Source organism: Struthio camelus, chromosome 1 (genome assembly GCF_040807025.1).
Source record: "Struthio camelus isolate bStrCam1 chromosome 1, bStrCam1.hap1, whole genome shotgun sequence".
NCBI classification, from domain to species: Eukaryota; Metazoa; Chordata; class Aves; order Struthioniformes; family Struthionidae; genus Struthio; species Struthio camelus.
Genome location: NC_090942.1, coordinates 83,385,540 through 83,403,235, shown reverse-complemented (window position 1 = coordinate 83,403,235; position 17,696 = coordinate 83,385,540). Strand labels below are relative to the sequence as shown.

The 17,696-nt window shown below is 40.8% G+C and overlaps 1 protein-coding gene across 2 annotated transcripts in view; it reads right to left on the bottom strand.

Annotated features, from left to right (window-relative positions):
- ANO2 (anoctamin 2) overlaps window positions 1-17,696 on the bottom strand; it is a 212,167-nt gene that overhangs the window by 35,961 nt on the left and 158,510 nt on the right. For both annotated transcript variants that reach the window (XM_068953763.1, XM_068953769.1), the window contains 3 exons: window positions 11,150-11,224; window positions 4,671-4,872; window positions 898-1,009 (listed from right to left, as the gene is read on the bottom strand). In XM_068953763.1, coding sequence (XP_068809864.1) covers window positions 898-1,009; window positions 4,671-4,872; window positions 11,150-11,224 — 389 coding nt within the window. The remainder of the gene's footprint in view (window positions 1-897; window positions 1,010-4,670; window positions 4,873-11,149; window positions 11,225-17,696) is intronic.

Below are 17,696 nucleotides of genomic sequence, written 5' to 3'. Positions count from 1 at the left end.
AAAGAAAATATATATTTTTCACTTAATGTCTTAAAATATTTACAACTTCTGGTAAAATGTGTCACTAATTCTTCAATCAGTGATGCTGATTAGAGAAGAATATAGATCAACAAACTTTACAGGCCCTAAAAGAAACAGCAAACTGGTATGAAACAGAATCCAGACAATGCTTGTTAACATTTTTGCCAAAGTTTCAGTAAACAATCATTTTTAACTCTCCATTCAAAAGCATATGCAATGCTGTGGATAACTGGGTCCGAAAAGACAATGATTCTGAACCTATAGGAAATCACAAATATTTAGCAGGACAGCTGAATTAGCTTTTTGGTCAATCAGCTCATTTGCCAAAACATGCAACTTCCAGTTAACTATAACGATTTCTTAATTTAACTTGAAATGGGCAAATAGTGCAAAACATGGAGAAAGTAATAAGGAAAACATTTCCATAATTTCAAAAGAAACAAGAAAATCTTTCTTTCTCAAATGGCGCTTCAAGAAAAATTTACTAAAAGGTGGAAAGTTAAGACCAATAAGCAGTATCATTCACTAATAAATGAAACTTCTTTTTTTAACTGAAAAGGAATAATTTTCTGAGGTACGGTTTATACTTACATTAGCAAAAACCAGCTTCGTTTCAGGTCTATGCTCTACTTAGGAGAGAAACTGGATAGGTCTCCACATCATGCGTTACCTATCCAAAGCAAGTTCTAGACAACTCTGCTTATGGTGTTTTTCATAGCTGGTGAGCGTGGCTAATCCCAGACTTACTTAAGCAGCCTTTTGTGCCCATTTTTAAATGTAGATTTACTAATACAAATATAAAAATATATACTGCGTATATTTTTAAACACATACATGTGCATATGCATATATATAGATATAGGACATTTAACCTACCTTCCTTTAAAAAAGGCAACATAAAAAATGGATGCATAAGAATTCACAAACTTTAGTAAGAATGCCTTCAAAATCAGTCTCTCCTCAAAAGTCTTCTCTGTTTTTGGTACCTCTGGAAGAAAAATTTTTTAAAAGTGCAAACCACAGAAATCAAATGGTCATTATGTAAACATCTCTGATAAAGCCAGCTAACTAAACTAAACTGCACTAAACTAAACTGCAAACTGTTAATACTGTTAGTTGCCCCATTGGGAGAGATTTTTCCTTTTCCTTTTTCCTGTTTTTTCCTTTATGCTTTCACTTTCCACCAACAGGCACTAGATCCTTCAGTTTCTGACTCCTTCCAATTTCCAGAGAGTTCTTCCAAATTTCCAGGTAGAAATTAAAATATTCTTTGATAGAAACAATAATAATGACAATATAATGAACCTGGGGCTGAGATAGGCCTCTGACAATTTATCCCAAGTGGCTGTTGGCTGTCTATCCAATACTTCGATGGCAAAACAAAAACAAACCTTGTCATGTGGCCTGGACCTGACAACACCTTGGTTCTTTTCCTGGCTCTTTCCAGGAATCACTCGCCTTGCTGAGCGATTTGGGAGGATCACATCACCTTCCTCTGCTCCAGGCCATGTCTTGAAATCTACTGAGTATCTACTATATCATTAAATATATAATATCTTTAAATATATATTTTAATATATATACTAAGTATTATTATGTCTACATTTACACAATTCTATTAGCTATCTGGAGTTTGAAGAAAAAATTAATTAGCTCTTGATATCCATTTGCATAAAGATAAAGTAGTATAGAGGGTCTTTATGTATATAAGCATATGCATATGCGCATAGGTTAGTCCTTATACAACTGAAATAACCAAGTATGAGTATTCTCAGTTCCAGAATGGAGAAACTGAGATACAAAGACCTTCATTCAGAAAAAAAAAAAAAATCTAAAAAGCCTACTTAACTTAGGGTACAAGCCTTTTTTTCTGTAATGGGATTGTTTATGTATTTGAAGTTGAACTCACGCTCAAGTACTTTTCTGAATAAGGCATTAAGTGAACTGCTAATCATAATCCAGAATAAATGCACATTTTCTCTAATGCTTCTCCAATCACTCTACATGTTCTACACTTTTAGGCTTCTTTAAGTGACTTGTAAAAATGTTTCTTGAACATTTTCACTATATCATTACTCCAACTCCCAGGATTGTTTCCAATTTCCATGGAAATTTTCTAGGAATGTATGTCCTAAATATAAGATAGAAACTTTCCAATTTGACAGAAGTATTTTAAATGTTCCATTTTTAAAGATTCTATTTGGGCTAAATTCTTGTACTGCTCATCACGAGCTTCAACTATTATGAGAGCAGTTAATTTTACTGTGATAAGCTCATTCTGAGCTTCTGTAGCAGAATGAAAGTGTGACATAAAAAGGTAAATCCAGAGAATTAGTTTTAAGAACATCATTAAAATTTGGTTGTACTCGTGCATTTTTGCACAAACTCTGATAAGTCCCCACTACCTAGCATTATTTGTGACATTTGCAAACATGTTTTCATACAAGGTCAACGCGATATGCTGAGCTTCTGAAGTTCTGGCTCTAAGTCATCATTCATCTATATGTAGTGGTATTATTCTTGTGCTTACAGACATATGCAATTTTTTACGTGAACAGAGCTTCAAGTGTGTTTGGGGTTGCGATGGGAACTTATGCTCCCTAGAGATATTTCTACCACCCAATAAGCATGTTCCTCAGCTTGTCTATGAACTGCAATGTGAAAAGAGAATTAAGCCTGTTTTGCTCTGCTCAGCAAAATGAAAGTTCACAAGGTAAGGAGCATTTATCAGCATGAATAAATTGTAATTTTTTTTAAACATTTTAATTACAGTTTATATCTGAGCCTAGCACTAGAGAAAGCTGCCTGAATGACCTTTGTAACCTATGTAATTTGTAGCACTAGAGATTATTCAGATTAGGTCTTTCTTAAATAAAAAAACCTCATGATTAATTAGGAATGATGCCTAAATAGAGATGGCAGGATTGAAATTAAATGCAAAGTGATAGGGGAAGAATAGCCTGCAAGTGAGAAAGAAATTCTTGATTCTTTCACAGTTCAGAGCGATGCACCTTTTCAAGGGTGAGATTTTCCTTCTGGGTCTCTCCCAATGGGGCAATGACAGCAGTCAGTGCTTCTCAGCCCTTGGCTAGACCCTGCCAGAGAGGACAAGCCTCACCTTCTCTACTCCTTCTACATAAGAGCTGTGCTGTTTCTTATCTGAGCCAGTGCAATGGACATCCTTGCTCAGGTCACACACAGTTGGCAAGTTGTCAGTTGCATGAAAGCTGAAAAACTGAGTATAATTTTGGCCTGAGCGCCAGTAAGCATTCAGTTTGCTTATGCCATTGGAGCAGAGTGCATTTACTCATCCCTGTTGCGTTCTGCCTAAAGCCCGATGCATAATAGAAACAAGCAAACAAACGAAGGCCATATGGTGGCATTTTGTGAAAGTGCATTGCATTACCTTTGTGTCTTTCAAAAACTTCTGGAATCTAATGGAAATTTACAGGCCCGTACTTCAACAATTCAGGACTAGACCTCTATTATAACAACTAGATAAATTTGTAGTTTATGTTGCTCTTTGAAAAATAGGACTAAAATAGGTGTTTTCATTTGTGGGTTTCAAAGTGCTTTGGGGAAATGAGAATAAGAAGCACAGGTCTTAAGAGTTCCTTAGGTTTTAATCAGCTAGATCCAACCAGCTTCACATTGCTGTAGTTTTACAGGAAAGGAATCTAAGATTTAAGTGAGTGATTCACTCTAAATTCTTAAAAAATTCCTAATTTGGACGCCCAAATGAGATGCTCAAAAATTGACTCAGAGAGAAGCAGATGACTTGCTACTGTTAAAGACTTCTGTGGTTGCTGATGACTTTCAGTGTTTTGAATGCTTCGTGTTACTAGCCTTTGAAACATCTAGAATTAGAGGTGATGTATAAAAATGTTGGAAGAAATGCTTAATGATGGCCGTAAGAACCTCATGTTAGGATGCTATGTGTAAACAACTTTGGTCTAATTGATGTAACAGTGCAAAACCCTAAGTGACATAGTAAAAGAAGGACTGACTTGCATTTAAAAGACTTGTTAAGTATATCGCCAGGTTTATTACAATTAAAAATAAATTTAAAAAAATCACACCCTTAACTGAAATAGCAATTACCATCAAAATAGCAGTTACCATGTCCAGCACAGACATGCCACCATAACAGGGGAAAAAAAAAAAAAGGGGGGGGGAAGAAGAATTCTTTGAGTGATAGGGACCTGGTAAAAATCACATCAGTGTAATAACTGTTTTAGCATGAGCAGGATCTGTGAGTGAACCTCTACAAGAACCAGCAACATCTTTATAACAACCCACTGACTTTCAGTGAACCAAGCTCATATCAAAATACATAGGAGGTATAAAATTCTCAAGTAGCGGTTTTGGCACTGAGCCAGCACAATGCAGACATACCAGCTGAGATCCTGGCAATAGCACAGCTGCATTAACACAGCATTATGGCCCAGCTAATTACTCCTATTGTGGCAAACTACATGCTGTGGCTTAGGCCCCTAGTTTAGAGAGGCATGTCTGAGCGTCTCACCCCATAGGCCTGAATTTTTTCACAGGCAGTCTTCAGTGGGAAATACTCCTACCAGAACCTCCTTGCATACTCTCATGTTAATGCATGCAATGTACTAATGAGGAAAGTGGAGAAATAGCTTTACCAATTTCTGTCAGCCATTTGGCAACAGCTCCATAAATTTCATCAAGGATAAGTATCACAACCAGGTTAATGATGACAGCAGTTGCAGTCACAGTCACTCGAACATTTGACCTGGTTGTCTCATTTGTGCTGAATGACAAAGCTGCTGCTGTAGTAATTCGGTACACAATCACACCAAACACTGCTGAAAACGTCAGCATAATCTGCAAAGAAATGTACAGATTGATTAGTCCAAGTATGAGACTAGCATTTAAACAGAAGCATTAATGTGTATGTTGGGTTTGTTCCATGAATCGCTATTGCATGAATCACAGAATCACAGAATCACAGAACGGTTTAGGTTTAAAGGGACCTCTGGAGATCATCTCGTCCAACCTCCCTGCTCCAGCAGGGTCCTCTAGAGCATATTGCACAGGACCACGTCCAGGCAGGTTTTGAACATCTCCAGCAAAGGAGACGCCACTACCTCTCTGGGCAACCTGTTCCAGTGCTCACTCACCCTCACAGTGAAGAAGTTTTTCCTCAGGTTTAGGTGGAACTTCCTGTGGTTCAGTTTCTGCCCGTTGCCTCTTGTCCTGTCACTGCACACCACGGAGAAGAGATTGGCCTCATCCTCTTGACACCCCCCCTTCAGATGATACTTATACACGTTGATCAGATCGCCTCTCAGTCGTCTCTTCTCCAGGCTGAACAGACCCACCTCTCTCAGCCTTTCTTCAGAGGAGAGGTGCTCCAGTCCCCTCATCATCCTTGTAGCCCTCCACTGGACTCTCTCCAGTAGTGCCATGTCTCTCTTGGACTGGGGAGCCCAGCACTGGACACAGTACTCCAGGAGAGGCCTCCCCAGCACTGAGTAGAGGGGCAGGATCACCTCCCTCAACCTGCTGGTAACACTCTTCCTAATGCACCCCAGGATACCATTGGCCTTCTTGGCCACAAGGGCACTTTGCTGGCATGGTTATTTCTTAGATCAAAACAATAACAAGAAGATAACCAAATTAAAATATGACAATTCAAAACTCTCTAACTAAGGAAATCATGAAGAAAATAGTTGCAAAGTCCTGAACTGGAATAACAATTCTTAAAGAAGTGCAATTCCTCTGTAATTAAAGGTCCACCCATTAACCATGCACTATTTATGGAACTAAGAGAGTCTGGGTTCAAAGATGATATTAAGCAAGGACTTTTATCTGGCCATAGGTTCTGATGGCTTGGACCAAAGGGCCTACAAGTACATACAGTCACGTAAATAGGCTTTAGTGGCTGGAACAGCTCACCTGTGTGCTGTGTACTACAAAAGAGGCACCTGTATTTTCTCAACTAGTGCCACAAATGAAAAAAAATTTTTTCCCTTTTTAAGTCTGACCTCAAGAGGGTTATTTACATTTCTGTCCCAGCAATCAGTTGGTATCCTGGCTTTGGCCCATGAGATGAGGGAAGTAAGCCATGCTACTGGAGGTCAAGTTCCCACCAGAGGAATTTGAATTTCACAGGGCTGTGCTATTCTGGTTTCAAAAATAAAATAAAATAAAATAAAATAGCAATAAAAAGCAAAATTTCATAGCCCTACCAGGAAAGGGAGAGAGGGTACATGTTTCTCTTTCATTTTTGCCTTTGCAAGAATTTTGAAGTACATTCATTATTTTAGCTGAAACATCTTGAGATCCTGAGACAAACGAGAGTATCCAAATGTAAAGGATTAGACTATTGCAATTATTTGAGTGGGCCTAAGAGCCCAAACTCACAACACAGGTCTAAGGAAATTTAACATTACATTTTAATGACACAGCAATGGTTTGCTGGATCCTTTCATAAAGGAGTAGTTCATCTTACAAAACAACGCTGTTGTGAAAGAACCAGAACAAGAATCAGAGCTATATTAAAGGTTGAAGATGAAAGCTGGACATTTTCTTTTTATTTTGACAGAGAAATAATAAATATACCAAAAATAATAATTGGAGAAACTACTGGAGAAATTGGATCAAATTCACAATTTTTTTGTAAGAAAATTGCTGTAAAATGTTAAATCTAATAAAATATCTTGTTTTGATTTTTTTAAAGAAATGTTTCATTGATTTAAAATGAAATGTTTCTGAATGATGAGTTTTTGTTCCATTTTTCATTCAAATGTTGGTCAAATGTTGGAAAAATGTTAAGAGTCCAAACATACAACACTTTGAATTGAAACATTTACAAATGGCATAAAATATGGTTTCCATCCCTTCTGTTTTTTTCATTGTGTTCAGAAAACAGTTTGTTTGACGTAAGCTAATCTTTTTGCCTGTTTTTCTTTTTTTTAATTCTACCAAACAGAGTTTTTACAGTGTTTTCACTACAGTACACGGGAATCTCCCTAATAATGAGAGAAAAAAAATAGCACAATTTGGAAGTGATCTATCTCTCCTTCCACCTCTGGAGTCCACCAAAATCACAAAAAATAAGAGAGCTTCAGATCTTATTTTGGTTCACAGATTCATTCTTCTTAATAACCTTTCAAATAGTCTTTTTCTGTTTCTTTCACCTGTGATTTTCTTTGAAGGTTTTGTTACAGTGCAAGAAAAGTAAAGCCAGCAGAGCAAGCTTTTATGCATCGTTCTGAAGGTGATGAGACCTCCGGGCCTCCAAAGACAACCTATCTCCACCAAAAGATTCCACCTAGAAAAGACAGCTTTACCGTTCAGGAAAAATAGAGTTGTCAAGGACGGGCATTGCTAAATAGAAAGCAGAAGTCTCAGATTACAGAAGATGAATATCAAGATCTTAAATCTGACTAAGTATTATGAGAGATCCATAGCAAGGAGGAGAGAGTACTAGGAGAGAGGTATTATCAGAGGCTGGCACTGTTGAGGCCTTGTCAATTCATGCAGTTCCGTAGCAAGATATACCAGGTTACAACACTGATCCCTCTAAGTTACATAAACAGTAAAAGTTTTATTTGCTTAAGGAACAAAAATGTTGTTTTGGCCAACGCACCAAAGCTTCAGAAACTCCTCAGTCACCTACCTGTATTTTAAGCATCTTCTTAGATGCAGATGGAAAAACACTCCTTCAGGAGTCTTCATTATCTGTGCATCCAGCAAAACAAAAGAGATGAGCAGGGCTTACAGGACTGTTAGCAACTGACAGCACAGTACTCACTCCTCAGATGGTCACCGGGAGGGTGCAGTCCTTTACCTTCACAGCACTGCTCCTATTCTGAAAATATACCTCTTGCTCAAATTCTGTATCAGCCACCTTCTATTTAGGTGCCTGTTCTATATTTTGTTGTCACTGTTAACTCTTCATCCGGTCAGTTCTACCTCTTATTATGGTAGACCATTTCTTCACTGAATATTTAATGTAGTCTGACATGGACTAAATTGCTTAGAAACAGATGTGGAAATTGGCTCCAGAAAAGGTCACCTACTGAGCCTGGTATGAATGAGGACAAACAGGAAAGCATACTAGATTATAAAACTCTGTGGGCTAGACTGATACCTTCATCCAAGTTGGATAACTTTCAAATGTCCAAATACTTCTTTGGCTCCTCAGTAGGACTATTTGAGAGTCAAGTATTATGCCATGAGATTAAGAATATGGCAATATGGTCCAAAAGAAGGAACGGACTGAACTCCTGTGCCATGACATACTGATTTCCTTCCTTCTTCTGACTGAGGCAAACATAAGGAGCACAAAGGAAGGCTCTGGTGATGCCACTGCCCCATGCTATCCTGTCTGCTTGCAGCAACTACCAATGTTTTCATCATTAGCTCAGAAATCTTTGCCATAACATCTACTTTCTAATTGTGGAGGTTCTAAACTGTGATACATGTAATTAATAGTGATAAATAAGATAAACTTACACATGGCCAGGAAGTGACCCTAGAGCTCCTGCTACCACTTGTCTTACTGGTGATCTGTGAGCTGCTGTCTAAAGTCTCTTAAAAAGCGATTGCTTAAATTGAGGTTGGATCTTGTGCCCACTCTGCAGTCAAAGGGGGCTTTATGTACCTCAAGAGAGTTGTGAACATATTTTAAAACATCTGTAAGTGTGTATATGTTTAGATTTATTTGTTGGTGTAAAATAAAGCACGTGGAGAAACTACAAGGGGATTCAGAGTTAAGAAGTGCAGAAAAATGAAAAATAGAGACAGAAGAGTTGTACAGTAAGAAAACTGTCAGTGACCACAACATTTATCAGGGAAAGTATGCCATGCAAAGTTGGGGGAGGGAGGAAAAGCACATGACATCATCATTCTATAACAATGCAGACATTTTTAGGGACAATTCCTATGGGTTTGTGCTGCCAGATAGTATGGGCCTGGAAAAGGTGGTGTGAAGAATTCAGTCATCACTTCTGCAGCACTAAAAATTGCAGCATGTTCATGTGTGTTTGTATATATGTGTGTGTTGCATGTGTGCACACACACATATAAACTTGAGATTTCACTACCTGTACCTATTTGGCACTCACAACTAAAAAAATGAGTCTCCGTGAATAATAATAATAAAGGAGGTTGATGAAGCAAATTTAGCAGAAAAAAAAGACAAGCCACATAAAGAGCAGGCTGTAGTCTCCACATGGGGGAGAGATGCTGGCTCCCCCTCAGCAAAAGCTGACTTGAACTTCTTACATGGTTTGTAAGCCCTCTCTCGTAGCTGCTTATGCCTTCCTAATGCTCCACATATTCTAGAAAAATCATTCTGGCCAACTTTCCAAATGGTGCAAGTCAGCAGACTGCCCGTATCCATTAGCAGGATTTGAAGAATTGCAGCTCTACATGTATCCTTTAGAAATGACCCTGGGATGTTACAGTAAGCGTGTGTGTGTGTGGGGAGGGGGGGTTCAATACACACGATATAACCCAGGAAAGCTGGAGTGCTGGTGGACAACAAGTTAAACATGAGCCAGCAGAGTGCCCTTGTGGCCAAGAAGGCCAATGGGATCCTGGCCTACATTAGGAAGAGTGCTGGCAGCAGGTTGAGGGAGGTGATCCTGCCCCTCTCCTCAGTGCTGGGGAGGCCTCTCCTGGAGTGCTGTGTCCAGTGCTGGGCTCCCCAGTCCAAGAGAGACATGGCACTACTGGAGAGAGTCCAGCGGAGGGCTACCAAGATGATTAGAGGGCTGGAGCATCTCTCCTAGGAAGAAAGACTGCAAGAGCTGGGCCTGTTCAGCCTGGAGAAGAGAAGATTGAGAGGCGATCTCATCAACGTGTACAAGTATCTGAAGGGGGGGTGTCAAGAGGATGAGGCCAGCCTCTTCTCCGTGGTGCCCAGCAACAGGACAAGAGGCAATGGGCAGAAACTGAACCACAGGAAGTTCCATCTGAACCTGAGGAAAAACTTCTTCACTGTGAGGGTGAGTGAGCACTGGAACAGGTTGCCCAGAGAGGTGGTGGAGTCTCCATCCTTGGAGATATTCAAAACCCGTCTGGATGTGATCCTGGGCAATATGCTCTAGAGGACCCTGCTGGAGCAGGGAGGTTGGACTAGATGACCTCCAGAGGTCCCTTCCAACCTAAACGATTCTGTGATTCTGTGAAAGCGCTTTAAGCTCATGCTTAGGGGAGATTTAAACATGCGGCTAAAGTCAAGAGCATGTGTAGGCACTTTGTCTGCAAAAGAATGACTTGTTAAAGTTAAATTAGAGCTATACGCTTAATCATACTGAGAAGTATTGCAGTTTGGCTGATAACAACATTTGAATACATTCTGAGAGTATAACTCTCTCCTAGACTATTTATTTACTTTTAAATATTCATGGTGCTTTTTTTTGTTATTGTTCTTTTAGCTGGGATTTCTCTTCATCGGCCAGAGGGGCAAACATTTAAAAAAAAAAAGACTTGGTGGTCCACTGATTCTAACCTCAGTTAGTGAAACGATTCCCCAAAAAAATCAAGATTTGACATATTAAAATGTAGACAATCTTCAGCTATTTGTTAAGAGGTGCTTTAAGCAAAGTCCCAACTAATACCAGTCAGAAGATCTACCTAAAAAGCAAAGGCTTGCTATGCTCTCTGGAAGCTAGCACTCATTCAAAATTTTATCAATACATACATATAAATATGTACAACATACCTAATATATACTTAAATATACTTAATATATTATACATATGTATGCACACACACATGTGCACACACACACATATATTCATAAAAATGCAAACATGAATTTGACTTGAATGTGAACATAAAATGGCTTTGAATGTCAGAAAATAAATGAAATTCTAACAGGAAATCAGTTGCAGTATATGCAAATTCCAGTAAATTAGATATACACGCTCTTAAGTATTTTAAAAAACAAAGCTGGAATTAGACTGTGAGCTGGATCAACCTTCCTAATAGGACAAGCATATCCCAGGGACTGTTGGCTATTACCCTAGCTCTCTTCAGATTAATTATTAGCCTCCTTGAAAGTATTAATTCAGGATTCCTTTCAGGATGCTCATGATGCAGTTTCTTACACCTAATAAATATGGAAAAACATAAAAAATATTACCATAAATAAAATCAGTGAAAAGTTTGCTAGATATCCAGGCATACGGTCTCTCCATGTCAGCTTCTCCTTTTCATCCTGTAACAAACCACAAAGATAAATTAACTACAGAACTGTGCAATAGCAAATACTAGCACTCATAAGATCTGTTATTGAAAAATATTTTCAATTTCCCAAATCCTACTTTAATTCTAAAGATTACAAAATTTAAACACTGATATTTTAAAAGAGGCTCTATAATTTGAGGGAAAGGAAGGGAAGAGGGGAAATGAAACAATACAGAAAATTGCTGCAAAATGAGAAGATTTCATACATAACTATGATTTTCATATTTGAAAAATTGTATGCATTTTTCCCTAAATTTCATTGTATCAAAGGAAAGCTTTTAAATTCACTTTAATCTACTTCTAGTGAAAAGCAAGATTAAACCATTTATTTTAAAGTGATTCTTGCAAAACTTCAGAATAGAAATCATGAAAAGAATTCTTTTTACCACTGGACCCAGATTTTTTATTTAAAGGCTACCTCAGTATAGTAACCTTTATTCAAATATGATCATTAAGATAATTTTTGCTATGATGTCTTAATCCTTTTCTTGGTTCTTGGTGTAGAGAAAATAGAAATTACAAAGGCACAGAAATTACCCTCTATGTGGTATCACCTCATCCACCTTTTTTCCTTCAGGTGCAAAAGCTATACTCTTCCCTATCACATAATTTAAAGTAACTGTGAGTACTGATCAGTGAAATATAGTATACTTCTATCCTCTCCACAAACTCAGCTCCATCTCTAGCGAGGCGTATATCTAAAAAAGGTTTTTGAAAATGGTTTTATATAAGAAATATGATTCTCTCCTCCCAGAATAGGTTTCTTAAAATAATAAAGAGGTCATTATTTTGTTGACGTTAAACTAAAACTGTGTAATTAAATACGCTGAGGACCCAGAGCCAGCTGCTCTTTGCATTTTTGTGAACCACCGTTGCTGTCCCACCAGCCAGTATTTGACTTGCATTGGAGTAAACCCAGACTTATTCTGAATTTCTTTGAACTTGAATCAGATTAGAATTCAGGTCAAAGTCTCAGATAAACCATTCCTAAGGCACCACTGTCATCAGATAAACAAATCCAGGAGTAAAATCCAGGAGCTTTTGTAAAATGCTCTCCTAAAATAGCAATGGGAATACAGTATATACTCCAAAAGCACAGAGCCAACGTCATAGATTTTCTCATGGAGCTTTCTGGGATGTGGAATTAGGCCGAAGGCATGATCCTGTCTACGTAACCAATACCATTTGGTGGTGCCTGAAACACTGTGGGAAGTATTACTACTCAGCATCCCCTCTTCTCAGCTCAGCTGTTCAAACAGGCAAATTAAGCATGTCTCCTTTGGGAGAATGCTGGCAGGACAGGATCACAGCAAACCCAAGCAGAAGCACGAATAATTTGGCCCAATGTGTGGAGTACATAAATATATGGAGTCCACCTTTTAGCTGGAAGGCTGCTTGAAAAAGCATTTCTGTAAAAGCACAGATGCATTTCATTTCATTTTGGCATTTACCATGCAGCAATTATACAGGACATAAAACAGGTCTAAGTTACTACACTTTGAAAAGGCATGAAGGACACCATGTCTAACGATTCCACTAGGGGAAAAATACTAAAGAAGCAAAAATGCAGAAGGAGTTAATACAAGCCAAAGTGGTTAAAGAGAATAAGAAAATCTTTTATAACCATAGCAAGGTGTAAGGAGAAAATGTGGCTTACACAAGAAAGCCAGGAAAAGCCAAAAATGACCAAGAAAACCACTTCAAAAATTTCTCAAGCAGAAGAAATTTTATAAAATAAGAAATTATAATATCAAGCTCAGACATTCAAATACCATGAACCAAGCTCCCCAAACCACAAGAGTGAAGAAAAAAAAAATGTGATTCACTGAAAATAAAATAAGACTGAGGTTTTCCTCTTTTGTCTTCTTTCGTGATTTATACTCTTTCTTTGGAGATGTAAGATACTTACTGTATTTTGAAATGAAAGCCAGGATTCTGACAAGACCTACTGACTTTAAAAGTCAAGAAAAATGTGTCATGTTGGGAGATTCCTGATAACATTTTAAAAAAATGATTTAAATCTTACAACTTAAGAGAAGTGAAAAATCAAGGAACACTTTCAGAAACAGTTGTCCATTAAGATCAAGAAATGTGATATGTAGAAAAATATACAAAATATCCAGGCCATGTTATTTGTCCTATCATTGGTTTGCTGGGTGAGTTTTTTGTACTCTGAATAGGTACAGGAAAGAAGGAGAAAAGCTAGGGAAACTGAGAAATGATTGACATGTAGAGATGAAAAAGAGAAGCTAAGGTTAAAAAAGGACTATCTAAACTAGTTGCCAAAGCCAACATTTTCAGGCATTAAGAGAAATTAGTATTAATTCATTCAAGAGCCCCAACTTCAGGGAAGTTTAAGAACCCTGATTATTACAGTGTATTGAGCATGCTCTCTGAAATCTCAACACATGCATTAAGAACAAGAGTCACCTAGCACCACAAGTCATTTTGGAAGCCCCAGGTTTAGCACCTGAATACTTGTTTTACATAAATTATTGCTTTTCAAAAGCACTTCACAACTGATGAGTTCAATTACGATAAGTTCCTGAACTAAAGATTTGGAAACGTAACTGACTCTTAAAATTCCCATTTATTACTGGAGTTAACTGAATGAAATATGGACTGCTTCCGAAAGATACCAACTTGGTGAACAGGGAGAAAATAATTCATTCTCTCTGGCTTTTCTGCAACACCATATGGAAAACTGTATTTGCTACTGAACAAAGAATAAGACAATGTCAGACTTAACAAAGTTCACAGGAATGAAAGATACCAATTGATATTTGATACATACAGATTTACTGAATGAAAGACTAAACACAGCAGGCTCAGATCTCTTGTGAAAGTATGAAGGATTTGATAAATCAATAAACATTGGAAAGGTGTGAAAACTAGCAACATGCACTTTTTTTGTAACAGTACAAGAAAGAATAACGGGTACTGAGGGAATAAAATCAGAGAACATGAAAAATAGTAAGATATATCTCGGGACTGAGATGTACTAATCTAGGAAGGCCTTCTGCAAATGAAGTGGTGGGAGCTCTGTTGCTTGGAAAAGATATCTATCTTAATAAATATTTTCTTTTTCTCTGGAATCCAACATCCTTGAATATCATTTCCTTCCTATGTTTAAAAGTTCAGAAGGGAGTATTAACTCCTTTATTTCACAGAATCACAGAACGGTTTAGGTTTAAAGGGACCTCTGGAGATCATCTCATCCAACCTCCCTGCTCAAGCAGGGTCCTCTAGAGCATATTGCACAGGACCACGTCCAGGCAGGTTTTGAACATCTCCAGTAAAGGAGACGCCACCACCTCTCTGGACAACCTGTTCCAGTGCTCACTCACCCTCACAGTGAAGAAGTTTTTCCTCAGGTTCAGATGGAACTTCCTGTGGTTACTGCCCATTGCCTCTTGTCCTGTCGCTGGGCACCACGGAGAAGAGACTGGCCTCTTGACACTCCCCCTTCAGATACTTATACACATTGATAAGATCACCTCTCAGTCGTCTCTTCTCCAGGCTGAACAGGCCCAGCTCTTGCAGTCTTTCTTCCTAGGAGAGGTGCTCCAGTCCCCTCATCATCCTTGTAGCCCTCCGCTGGACTCACTCCAGGAGCGCCATGTCTCTCTTGGACTGGGGAGCCCAGCACTGGACACAGCACTCCAGCTGAGGCCTCACCAGCACTGAGGAGAGGGGCAGGATCACCTCCCTCCACCTGCTGCCAGCACTCTTCCTAATGCAGCCCAGGATCCCATTGGCCTTCTTGGCCACAAGGGCACATTGCTGCCTCATGCTTAACTTGTCCACCAGGACTCACAGCTCCTTCTCCGCAGAGCTGCTCTCCAGCAGGTCAACCCCCAGCCTGTACTGCTGCATGGGGTTATTCCTCTCCAGGTGCAGGACCTTGCACTTGCCTTTGCTGAATTTCAGGAGGTTCCTCTCCGCCCAACTCTCCAGCCTGTCCAGCTCCCTCTGAATGGCAGCACAGCCCTCTGCTGTTGCAGCCACTCCTCCCAGTTTAGTATCCTCAGCAAACTTGCTGAGGGTGCACTCTGTCCCTTCATCCAGCTCACCGATGAAAACACTGAACAAGACTGGACCCAGGACTGACCCCTGGGGGGATGCCACTAGCTACAGGCCTCCAACTAGACTGTGACACTGACCACAACCCTCTGAGCTCTGCCATCCAGCCAGTTCTCAATCCACCTCACCGTCCACTCATCCAACTCACACTTCCTGAGCTTGCCTAGGAGGATGTGATGGGAGACAGTGTCCAAAGCCTTGCTCCTTCCTCAAGTCCAGGTAGACAACATCCACTGCTCTGCCCTCCTCTACCCAGCCAGTCATTCCATCAGAGAAGGCTATCAATCAGGTTGGTCAAGCATGATTTCCCTTTGGTGAAGCCATGCTGACTACTCCTGATCACCACCTTGTCCTCCAGATGCTTAGTGATGATCTCCAGGAGCTGTTCCATCACCTTTCCCGGGATGGAGGTGAGGCTGACAGGCCTGGAGTTTCCTGGCTCCTCCTTCTTACCCTTTTTGAAGACTGGTGTGACATTGGCTTTCTTCCAGTCTTCAGGCACCTCTCCTGTTCTCCAGGACCTTTCCAAGATGATGGAGAGTGGCCTAGCAATAACATCCGCCAGCTCCCTCAGCACTCGTGCGTGCATCTCATCACGGCCCGTGGGCTTGTGGATGTCAGGTTTGCACAAATGATCTCTAATCCAATCCTCCTCCCCCAAGGGAGAGTCTTCCTTTCTCCAGCCTTCCTCTCTTGTCCCCAGGGTCTGGAATTCCTGAGGACTGGCCTTAGCAGTGAAGACTGAAGCAAAGAAGGCATTCAGTATCTCTGCCTTCTCCGTATCCTTCATTACCAGGGCACCCACCCCATTCAGCAGTGGGCCCACATTGCCCTTAGTCTTCCTTTTGCTAGTGATGTATGTGAAGAAGCCCTTCTTGTTGCCCTTGACATCCCTTGCCAGATTTAATTCCAAATGGGCCTTAGCCTTCCTCGTCGCATCCCTGCACACTCTGACAATGTCCCTATATTCCTCCCAAGTGGCCTGCCCCCTTTCCCACATTCTGTACACTTCCTTCTTCTGTTGGAGTTTTGCCAGGAGTTCCTTGCTCATCCAGGCAGGTCTCCTGCCCGCTTTGCTGGACTTCTTCCTCAGAGGGATGCACCGATCTTGAGCCTGGAGGAAGCGATGCTTGAATATTAACCAGCTCTCTTGGACCCCTCTTCCTTCTAGGGCCCTACCCCATGAGATTCCCCTAAGTAGGTCCCTGAAGAGGCGAAAGTCAGCTCTCCTGAACTCCAGCGTTGCAATCCTACTCATTGCCCTGCTCCCTCCTCACAGGATCCTGAACTCCACCATCTCATGGTCACTGCAGCCAAGGCTGCCCCCAACCTTCACATCTCCAACTAGACCTTCTTGGTTTGTTAGTACAAGGTCTAGCAATGCACCTCTCCTCGTTGGCGTCTCCACCACCTGGGTCAAGAAATTATCATCAATCCTCTGCAGGAACCTCTTTGACTGTTTGTGCCTAGCTGTGCTCTCTTCCCAGCAGATGTCAGGGTGGTTGAAGTCTCCCATGAGAACCAGGGCCTGTGATCGTGAGGCTACTTCCAGCTGTCTGTAGAAGGCCTCATCTAGTTCCTCTTCCTGATCAGGTGGCCTGTAGCAAACCCCCACAACAGTGTCACCCATGTTAGCCTGCCCTTTAAGCCTTACCCATAGGCTCTCAACTTGCTCTTCAACCAACCCCAAGGCACAGCTCCATGTGTTCTAGTTGCTCCCTCACATAAAGAGCAACTCCACCACCTCGCCTTCCTGGCCTGTCTTTCCTCAAAAGCACGTAGCCATCCAGGACAGCATCCCAGTCCCGTGAACTATCCCACCATGTCTCTGTAACTGCAATGAGATCATGGCCCTGCAACCGCACACAGATCTCTAACTCTTCCTGTTTATTCCCCATGCTGCACGCATTGCTATACAGGCATTCCAGAGAGCCAGTCAAGCATGCAGGTTTCCCAGAAGAGGTGCAAGAGGAGCCTCCATAGCCATGTTCCAGGCTGTCTCCCCTGGCTGCATGCACCCGCTGGAGGCATCCTGACTCGAGTGGTGTTTTACTGACTACCCTGCCACTATACCACTCCCCTTCCCCCATCTCGCCTAGTTTAAAGCCCTCCTTACCAGGCTGGCCAATCTGTTGGCAAAGACACGCGTGCCCCACTTGGTAAGCTGGATCCCATCTCTCCCCATCAGCTGTTGATCTTCAAACAGGGTCCCATGGTCATAGAAACCAAAGCCCTGTTGCCAACACCAGCGGCGCAGCCAGTTGTTCACTTGGAAAACTCGTCTACTCCTCCTCCCGTCCTTTCCCCTCCCAGGCAAGATTGAGGAGAAAACCACCTGGGCTCCCAGACCCTTGACCACC